Source organism: Trichechus manatus, unplaced genomic scaffold, assembly GCF_000243295.1.
Source record: "Trichechus manatus latirostris isolate Lorelei unplaced genomic scaffold, TriManLat1.0 scaffold00048, whole genome shotgun sequence".
Taxonomy (NCBI): Eukaryota; Metazoa; Chordata; class Mammalia; order Sirenia; family Trichechidae; genus Trichechus; species Trichechus manatus.
In genome coordinates, this window is record NW_004443984.1 from 14,200,566 (window position 1) to 14,211,553 (window position 10,988).

The 10,988-nt window shown below is 46.4% G+C and overlaps 1 protein-coding gene across 1 annotated transcript in view; it reads right to left on the bottom strand.

The window, feature by feature from the left end:
- Positions 1-10,205: 10,205 nt before the first annotated feature.
- The window catches only part of CTRC (chymotrypsin C), a 14,705-nt gene continuing 13,922 nt past the window's right edge, over positions 10,206-10,988 (bottom strand). Inside the window, exon 9 of the mRNA XM_023732194.1 lies at positions 10,206-10,276. Within this exon, the coding sequence (XP_023587962.1) occupies positions 10,262-10,276 (15 nt within the window). The 3' untranslated portion in view covers positions 10,206-10,261. The remainder of the gene's footprint in view (positions 10,277-10,988) is intronic.

Consider the following 10,988-nt stretch of genomic DNA (forward strand, 5'->3'; position numbering starts at 1 on the left):
GGGATGGCAAGACTATGTCTCACATACTTTGCACATATTATCAGCAGGGATCAGTCCCTGAAGAAGGACATCATGCTTGGTAAAGTAGAGGGCCAGCTAAAAAGAGGAAGACCTTCAACAAGATGGATTGACACAGTGGTTGCAACAATAGGCTTAAGCATAACAGGGACCGGACGGTGTTTGGTTCTGTTGTATATAGGGTTGCTATGAGTTGGAATAAACTCGACAGCACCTAACAACAATAACAACACGATTTTCACAGCAAATCTGATGCTTTGGCAAGATGCTTTGTGTTTATTCTCTGCCTTCTGCTCTGCCCTGTGAACCTTCACAGACATGTGCTCCAATCTGATAAGTGAGCTTCAAGGAACTGGACCCTAAAGACATGCTGGAGGCCTGAGGCCTGCTGAGAATGAGGCTTCTTCTAAGGAACAAAAGGGATAGGGAAGATTTGATATTAGGAGCCCAGGATGTGAGGTCTGTAGTAGCAATGACTCCTGGGAGGCAATGTAGGTCTCCATTTTACAGGTGAGAAAATGGAGGCTCATAGAGATTAAGTGACATGGCCACTGACACTGCCTGTCAGTGGCAGAATTCAGAGCTCCAGCCCACTGAATACCCTTCCCTCTGCCCTAGCCTGCCGTGTTGATGTTGTTAGTTGAGTTGGCTCTGACTCACGGCAACCTTATCATGGCAACGTTGCTCGGTCTGGTGCCATCTTCATGATCATTGGTATGTTTGAGTCTAGTTGGACAATATTTTGTTGTGATCCATATGGTTTTCATTGGCTAATTTTTGGGAGAGATTGCCAGGGCTTTCTTCCTACACTGTCTTAGTCTGGAAGCTCCACTGAAACGTGCTAACCATGAATGATCCTGCTGGTATTGGAAATACCAGTGGCATAGCTTCCAGCATCATAGCAACATGCGAGTCGCCACATTACAACAAATTGACAGACGGGTGGTTGGCCCTGCCAGTTTCTGCTACTAATTTATGCCAGAGATAACGTGGGTGTGGTAGATTGCCAAGATGGCCCCGACTCTTCACCCCTCCCTATATTCACGCCCTTTGCCATATAACTTTGCAATGTCCTCCCAGGAGGAGAAAGAAAAACATATGGAGCCTAACTGCCCCAGCCAGATCCAGACTAGATCAGCCAATCCTCAGCGGACCTCCAGACATGAGTGAGCCAAGCAAGATCAGCAGGGCCACCTAACTCACTCCCGCTGATCCCAGATGTATGAGCGATAAATGGTTATCACTGGAGGCCACTGATGGTTTGTGGTTGTTATACAGAATGATTATTATTGCTATTATTATTTTGTTATACAGCATTATTATGTCAATAGTAGCTGATCCATTAGGTGAAAGCCCTTTGTAAACATCTGTGAGCAATAATTCTCCCCTCAGGTTCCTATTTATCTGGGCTCATTGCCAGCTTCACTGAGCCTCGTCAGCACACCCACAGCCTACACCCTCCCTGGCAGGGTCACCAGAAGGACCAATGTGTGAAGGGTTCTTGAGCTTTTAGGATTAAGAGGCAGAGTAACAGGGTTGTTAGTCACACAGACTCTGGAGTCAGCTATTAGCTGTTGCCAAGTCGATTCCTGGCAACCCTACATGCGTCAGAGTAGAACTGTGCTCCACAGGGTCTGCATTGGCTGATTTTTCAGAAGTTGTAAAAACGCCATGGTGATGGTGTCTGACCTCCTCCAACCCTACAAGGGGGAAGGAGAACCAAGATCAACAGTCCAAGGCTGATTCCTCTGAAGCGGAGGTCAGACATGCCTCGTCTCTCTGCCATCTTTACCAACTCTGACACCAACCGTCCCTCCCACAACATTCTCTATTTCTCTGCTGGCTCCAATAATTCATTGCAATGGCCACACAGAATTCAAAGCCCATACTCACGATTATGGGGTTTATTATAAGGGAAGTAACAATTACAATTCCGGCTTAGGAACACTCAAGATAGAGTTCTTTCATCAGGACAGCCTCTTCCCAACCACGCTTGCAAGCACACGTCTCCTTGGACCTAGGCCTCTGCCCAAAAGCACTCAGCTTTCTCCCTCTGTGGGCTGGGAATCCCAACATGCCCTCTCCTGTTGCCAGGTCTCTGCTGCTGGGTCTCTCCTGTCACCGCTTCTCACCGGCCTCAGGGTTACAGCTTGCTCTCTCTCTGTCTCCTGCTTCCAGGAGCTTCTCAGCACAGGGATCCCGGGTCCAAAGGACACACTCTCCACTCCTGTCTGTTCTTCCTTGGTGATGGTGGGATTCTCCTCTCTGCTCTGAAATTGGCTCCTTTTAAGGCAAAACCGATCAATCCCCTTGGTAGGCCACCATTATCTATCACACTATCACCTGGGTGGGAGTTACAAGACCATGGCTAGAAAGTCACACACAAAAGTGATTAATCCACTGCAGAAGTAGATCACCTCTGGGTGACTCCAACCTCCAACCTCTTGGTTAGTAGTCAAATGCTTAACTGTTTGCACCACCCAGGGACTCCATGGATTCAAATCCTGGTGCCAAATTACTAGCTGCGTGATCTTGGAGAGAGTGGGCGTGAGTTTTTTCTTTTCTTTTTTTTTTAACCTCTCTAAGCTTTGGGGTCCTGGTGGTGCAGTGGTTAAGTGTTTGGCTGCTAACAAAAAGGTTGGCAGTTTGAATACACCAGCTGCTCCTTGGAAACCCGATGGGGCAGCTCTACTCTGTCTTATAGGTTTGCTATGAGTTGGAATCAACTCAGTGGCAATGAGTTTTGGATGGGGTCTGAGCTTCAGTTTCATCATCTGTAAAGGACGGTGTCTTAGTTACCTAGTGCTGCTATAACAGAAATACCATGAGTGGGTGGCTTTAATAAACAGAAATTTATTTTCTCAGAGTTTAGGAGTCTAGAAGTCTGAATACAGGGTGTTGGCTCTAGAAGGCTTTCTCTCTCTGTTGGCTCTAGGGAAAGGTCCTTGTCTCTTTTCAGCTTCTGTTTCTTGGTTCCTTGGAGATCTCATGTGGTGTGGCATCTATCTTGCCCCATCTGTGCTTGCTTGCTCAGTCTGCTCTTTTAGGTCTCAAAAGAGATTGATTTAAGACATACCCTACACTAACACTGCCTCGTTAACGTAACAAGAAAACCCGTTTCCACATGGGATTCTAACCACAGGTATAGGGGTTAGGATTTACAACACATATTTTGGGGGGACACAAACTAGTCCATAACTGGGGTAATAGGCACCCCCCACTATGGGGTTGCCATGAGGATTAAATGAGATCATGCATGTGAAACCCATGAAAGGTGCCGAGCACACAGATGACCAAGTGCTCAATACACGCCCACCATGGGAATTGCTATTAGACACCCAATGGCACTCTAGTGGGTCATTGGCATGTGGGGGGAGGTCTCATCCTTCTAGGTCGGGTCTCTCTCCCCAAGCAGAAGGTGGAGGTGTGAGGGGCAGTGCCTGAGTCCCCACTTTCCCTCACTTCCAAAAACCTCTTGGACAAAATCCACAAATCCCTTCTGTCACCCAAGCCAGAACCCAGGGAGTCCTTCCTGACCCCTCCCTCTCTCTTACCCCTCCACTCACCACAGTATACTTTGGATTTTGCCTTCTAACATGGGAGGAGGGATCGTGGGTTAGTTTCCAATTGCTGCTGTAACAAATTACCGTAAACATAGTAGCTTAAACAACCCAAATTTATTGTCTTATAGTTGTGGAGGTCAGAGGTCCAAAACCAATCTTATCAGGCTAAAGTCAAGGTGTTGGCAGGGCTGGTTCCTTCTGGAGGCTCTAGGGGAGAATCTGTTCCCTGGCCTTTTCCAGCTTCTAGAGGCTGTTGTATTCCTGGGCTCATAGCCCCCTTCCTGCATCTTCAAAGCCAACAGTGTAGCATCTTCCAATCTCTCTCTGACTCTGATCCCCTGCTTCTCTCCTCACATCTCCTTCCCTGACTTTGATCTTCCTGCCTCCCTTGTAAGGACCCTTGTGATGACATTGAACCCACGCAGTTCATCCAGCAAATCTCACCATCTCAAGATTTTAAACTTAATCATATTCGCAAAGTCTTTTTTGCCATGTAAGGTAATATAGTCACAGCTTCTGGGGATTAGGATGTGGACATCTTTGCGAGGCCATTTGGACATAATAGTGGATCTTGTCTCCAAATCTGAAAATTTTACACTCTTGTTGTGCAAACACACCTGCGGCTTATGTTTCACCATTTATTAGCTAATGAAAGTAGCTTTGATAATTCAATCACATTCCCAAAAGTTTATATAGATATGGGACTGGGGCGGGAGGAGAAGCTGATGTTCGACACTATACTTATGCCCCCTAAATAATTACTGTGTCTCTCCCTTTTCTCCTTTCCATTAGTGCCTGGGTTTGGGCCGCATTATTTCTGGCCTTGCCCATTGCAGTGGCCTCCTAATTGGCCTCACTGCCTCTACACTTGCTTGCTTTGAACTACCCTCTACTCAACCACCAGATGAACACTTTAGTATATAGGTCTGCCCACAGTGGTCACTCCTCTACCTGAAATTCTTCCATGGCTCCCCACTGCCCTGAGAATAAAGTCCCAACAACCCCCTACCGTGGTTACCCGCTACCATGGTTATAAGGCCTTTTGTGAAGGGCCTTTGCTCACTTTGCAACCACATCTTTGTCCCTCCCTGCTAAGGTGACCAACCATCTCACTTTTCCCAGGATGGTCCAGATTTCAGCACTGAAAATCCTGTGTCTCAGAAAACTCTTCAGTCCTGGGCAAACTTGTATAGCTGGTCACCCCATCTCTGCCCCACAATGTCAGCTGCTTGGATTTCTCTTCCAACAGTCGCTGTGATTTTGCATCCGCTCTTCTCTCAGCCAGGAAAGTGACTCCTTTTGTTGCTTCCTGTTTAAGGAGTCCTGGTGGCACAACAAGGAGCTCTGGTAGCACAGTGGTTAAGTGTTCTGCTGCTTGCTGAAAGATCAGTTGTTCGAGTCCACCAGCTGCTCTGGGGGAGAAAGATGTGGCAGTCTGCTTCCGTAAAGATTACAGCTTTAGAAACCCTATAGGGCAGTTCTACTCTGTCCTATAGAGTTGCTATAAGTTGGAATTGACTTTACGGCAATGAGTTTTTGGTTTGGTGGTACATTGGTTAAGTCCTTGGCTACTAACCTAAAGGTTGGTGGTTCGAACCCACCTAGCGGCTCCACAAGAGAAAGACCTGGTGATGTGCTCCCATAAAGATTACAGCCTAGAAAACCCTATGGGGCAGTTCTACTCTGTCACATGGGGTCACCATGAGTCTGAATTAACTCGACAGCATCCAACAACAACAACAACATACTATCAGTTAGGAGTATGTTGAGCTGCAAGTAACTGAAAACCTAACTACAGTGGCTGTTATGGATTGAATTGTGTTCTCCCAAAATATGTGTTGGAATTCTAACCCCTATACCTGTGTGTTATGGACTGAACTGTGTCCCCTAAAACGTGTGTCAACTTGGCTAGGCCTTGATTCCCAATATTGTGTGATTGTCCTCCATTTTGTGATATGATGTATTTATCCCATGAGTTGTAAATCCTAACCTCTATGATGTTAATGAGGTAGGATTAGAGGCAGTTATATTAATGAGGTAGGATGCAATATACAGGATTAGGTTGTATCTTGAGTCAATCTCTTTTGAGATATAATAAAGAGAAGTGAGCAGAGAGGAGAGGGACCTCATACCACCAAATAAGTAGTACAAGGAACAGAGTGCATCCTTTGGACCAGGGTCCCTGCACTGAGAAACTCCTAGACCAGGGGAAGATTCATGATAAGGGCCTTTCCCCAGAAAAGATGTTGACAGAGAAATTGACAGAGAGAAAGACTTCACTGGAGTTGGCACCCTGGATTTGGACTTCTAGCCTCCTAAACAGTGAGAGAATAAACTTCTGTTTGTTAAAGCCATCCACTTGTGGTATTTCTGTTATAGCAGCACTAGATGAGACACTGTGGATATGATCCTGCTTGGAAATCAGGTTTTCTTCATCATGTTAATGAGCCATATCAGTGTAGGATGTGTCCTAAACCTAATCATTTCTGAGTTATAAAAAGAGTAGATTAGACACAGAGGCAGGCACATACTGGGAAAGACAGACATCACATGAGGATTGCTAAAACTCAAGGAATGCCCAGGACTACTGATGAGGAAGGCATTGATGTGACCAAAACCCTGATTTGGACTTTCAGCCTCCAGAACTGTGAGGAAATGTTTCTGGTCTTTAAAGCCACCCACTTGTGGTATTTGTACCACCGCAGCACTGGGTAACTAAGACAGTGGCTAAACTAAATGCAGCTTTATTTTTTTCATATAACAAGAAATTCGGAGGAGGAGGATTGCTGGCATCAACTCTGCGGCTTGATGATGTTGGAACCAATGTCTCTGCAGTTCTCTTGGCCACAAGATGGCTGCCTCAGCTCCAGGCATAAAGTCCATATTCAAGGCAGGAAGAAGGGGAATGGGTGGCACCAGCTGTGTCAGACCCCTCCTATCAGAAAACACATGCTTCCCAAGCAGACTTCTTACGTTGCAAAGCATGGTGGCTAACAGCATGGGCTCTGGAGCCAAATTACCAAAGTCTGGACTTCAGCGCCACAACCTCCTAGTTGAATCACCTTGAGGAGCCAATAATCCTCTCTGGCCTCTGTTTTCTTACCTTTAAAATGGGGATGATGTTAATAACAACCTACCTCATAGGGTTGTTTCAAGAATTAAATGAGGTAATACATGTAAAACCTGTATAACAATGTCTGGCACATAGTCTAAGTGCTCAATAAATATTAGATATTATTTCCCTTTTATAACTACAAGGGACAGCAAGTGTTTATCATTTATTACCTCCAATATAGAGACGGGTGTGAAAGAAGGAGATTGAAAATAAAGTTTGGATCAAGCAACTAGTAGTACCTTCTGAACTCAGGTACTTTCTATTTTTAAGGCTCAGCTTGGGCATCATTACCTCCAGGAAGCCCTCCTGCACTGCACTCCTCCCACCAACTGACACTGTGTAACTTTTTGTGTTCCTGGTCTGTTTCCTTTCTTCACGCTTACAGCAGAGAAGTCAAATGATCTGTTTATGGATCTGTCTCTTCCAGAGCAGGAATCTTTTCTGACCCATCCCTGAATTCTCAGGACTGAGCCGGTGCCGGGCTCCCTATAGGCCAATTGCTTGGTGAGTGTCTTAGTTTCTTGGCGCTGTTATGACAAAAATATCACAAGTGGGTGGATTTCATGAACAGAAATTTATTTTTTTAAGGTTTAAGGGGCTAAATGTCTGAACTCAGAGGGTGGGCTCTAGGGGAAGGCTTTCTCCGTTCACTCTGGGGGAAAATCCTTGTGTCTTTCAGCTTCTCTTCCTCGGTTCCTTGGTGATCTCCGTGTGGCATCAATCTTTCTCCATTTGTGCTTCCTTGTTTCTGTCCCTAATCTGTTCTCTTCATATTTCAGAAGTGATTGGCTTAAAACACACCCTTAACTGACAAGGCCTCATTAACATAACAAAGAGAAGCTTATTACCAAATGGGATTACAGGTGGTCCTGGATTTATGACGTATTTGAGTTATTACAAATCACATTTATGGCAGTCTGTGGTTTTTTTGGTACAATTTATCTTTAGTAAGATGTAAAAAAAAACCAAAAAAACCAGAGTTAAGAGCTCAGCTGCTAACCAAAAAGTTGGCAGTTCGAAGCCACCAGCCGCTCCTTGGAAACCCTATGGGGCAGTTCTACTCTGTCCTATAGGATCACTATGAGTTGGAATCGACTTGACGGCAACGGGTTTGGTTATTTTTGGTTTTATCTTTAGTAATATGTGCTACATACTTAATTGTACTCATGAGGAACCTGTACATAAACCAAAAGGCAGACGTTTGAATAGAGCAAGGGGCTACTGTGTAGTTTAAAATCAGGAACGGTGTGCGTCAGGGTTGTATTCTTTCACCACACTTATTCAATCCGTATGCTGAGCAAATAATCTGACAAACTGGACTATATGAAGAAGAACAAGCCATCAGGATTGGAGGGAGACTCATCAACAACCTGCGTTATGCATATGACACAACCTTGCTTGCTGAAAGTGAAGAGGGCTTGAAGTACTTACTGATGAAGATCAAAGACCACAGTCTTCTGTATGGATTACACCTCAACATAAAGAAAACAAAAATCCTCACAACTAGACCAATAAGCAACGTCGTGATAGGCAGAGAAAAGATTGAAGTTGTCAAGGATTTCCTTTTACTTGGATCTACAATCAACGCCCACGGAAGCAGCAGTCAAGAAATCAAAAGACGCATTGTATTAGGCAAATCTGCTGCAAAAGACCTTTTTAAATGTTAAAAGCAAAGATGTCACTCTAAGGACTAAGGTGTGCCTGACCCAAGCCATGTAATTTTTGCACTCGAAAGGTGAACAATGAATAAGGAAGACTGAAGAAGAATTGATGTCTTTGAACTGTGGTATTGGTGAAGAATATTGAATACACCATGGACTGCCAGAAGAAAGAACAAATTTGTCTTGGAAGAAGTATAGGCAGAATGCTCACTAGAAGCGAGGGTGGTGAGACTTTGTCTCACATACTTTGAGCATGTTATCAGGAGGGACCAGCCCCTGGAGAAGGACATCATGCTTGGTAAAGCAGAGGGTCAGCGAAAAAGAGGAAGACCCTCAATGAGATGGATTGACACAGTGGCTGCAACAATAGGCTCAAGCAGAACAACAATTATGAGGATGGCACAGGACCGGGCAGTGTTTTGTTCTGTTGTACATAGGTTTGCTATGAGCCAGAATTAACTCAATAGCACCTAACAACAACATCTACATACAATATTGCCGCATGTAATTTGCTGATGTTATCATTCTGAGATGTTCACTAGAAGATGTTCAAAGACCGGGTTTATTAAGACACTGATAATAAAAGACAATAATAATGAAAACTTAGAAAAAAAAAGAGATATTTGACTTAACATCAGAACCGACTTGTCAGAACGGAACCCCGTTGTAAGTCGGGGACTACCTGTATATCCACAAGCATAGGGGTTAGGGTTTAGAACACTTATTTTAGGAGGACACAATTCAGTCCATAATTTTGAGAAAATGAACTCTTTCCTGAGAATTGGCTTGGCATCGTGGCGGTGTGGGAGATACACCATGGTCCCTACTCTCCAGGAGCCGAAGTCTGTTCGGGGAAACAGGACAACTCATGCACCGCTTAGAGGCTGCTCTGAACTACTGTGGGGACTTCAGAGGCCGGGGTTAGGCAGATGATCCCTCATCCCACTTCCATTGGAGACCTACTGGAAAGGCCTCCATAGATCAGCATATTTTCAGGAGCACCCTAACTGGGCACTCCTATGGTTACGGGTCCAGGGTCTCTACCAGAATGTCCCCCATAATAACTGTGCCCACCTTCACTGGACACGGGCCATTCTCTCTTTTGGTCCCACTTGCCCTCCAGCCACCCTCAGATGAGCTCTCCCTTCTCTGAACCTCTAGCTGCTCATGCATGGCCGCCAGTTCTTTCTTTCTTTCCTTCCTCTCTGGGCCCCACCTGTCTATTGCAGTGAAGTCATTTCCAGCCCGACCCACTGTGATTCTGTGTGGAAACCATTGCTTTCCTGAAACCTGAGCCTCCAAGGGCTGGGCTAGGGTCTCCTCCTCCTCCTCCTGTACTTCCACTGTGCCCAGCATAGTCTGGGCCTGAGGTCAGGACTCATTAAACACTTCTGGAAACAGAGACCCAGGCCAACAGCAGCTGCGGGGTCTGTGCCGGGTGGGTGGGTCCACTGGGGAGTCTGTTCCTCAGGGAGCAGATGGCTGTCCCCGAGCTCTGGACATCCTTGTGGGGCCAGCCTCTCTGGGCTGGGGGTAGCTGCTCTTGGGGAGATCCCCGTCCTCCACCTGCAGCTTGGGAATCTTAAGGACCCACCGGAGCCCTCTGTGGAGGCAGGACCAGAGAAGAGGGTTCTCTGACCAGGGTCACAGAGAAGAGCAAGATCTCATGTGTCAACTCATATTCCCTCAGGCTACCCACGTGGCTTCCTGGGGCAAACCCCAGCAGCTCTCTCCAAGCCCTAGCCAGGCTGAGGAGGCCTCTCTTTGGAATCCCTGGTTTGGAAAAGGACAACCCCTAGAGAGCCTGGGGACCCCCAGGGGAGGCACAAAATAAGAATCGAGGCGGCTTGAAGGGGAAGGAGTTTATTGTTGTGGGGACTTGCTGCTTACATCACAAGGACAAATCACAGCTGCAGTTTCTGGAAGAGCAGAGAACAGTGTAAGGGACTTGAGATGTGTGCCCCTTCTGGGGCCGTGCAGAGCTCACACAGGAGGGTGGGCACACAGGGTCACGGCAGGCAGCCCCGGGCTTTGACACGCCAGCCTTGCCTCTGCCCAAGGGCCTTGAACTCCCCTCAGCATCTCAGACCTCTGCTGCTGCAAACGGGGTTCAGAAGACATGCTCCCCCAACCCCCACATGTGAAAGCCCCCCCAGCCCAGGGTGGCTCCCAGTATGATGAATGGCCATCCACACCACCCCTCCCCTCTGTTGGGCCCTGCTCTAATGGGGCCACATTTCATTTTGTGGGTACTGGTGTGGTGCCTGGGGTGACGACATAAGCATTTGCTGAAGCCAATGGATAAATAGATGGAGGAGTTAATGCCTGTTTCCTTCACTGAACTCAACTCTAGGTCTGTATACAGTAAGCGCTCGATCAATACTTCTTGAATGAACAAGTGACTGAATGAACTTTGTGTGAATGAGTGAACGTTGTATGTATGAGTAAGTAAGTACATGAATAAAGGGGTGACTGAGCAAGCAAGGGGAACCCTGGTGGCACAGTTAAGAACTCGGCTGCTTGTTTGGGGTCTTAAAAGCCTGTGAGCAGCCATCTAAGATACTCCACTGTTCTCATCTCTCCAGGAGCAAGGAGAATGAAGAGAACAGGATACAAGGAAAAGATTAGTCC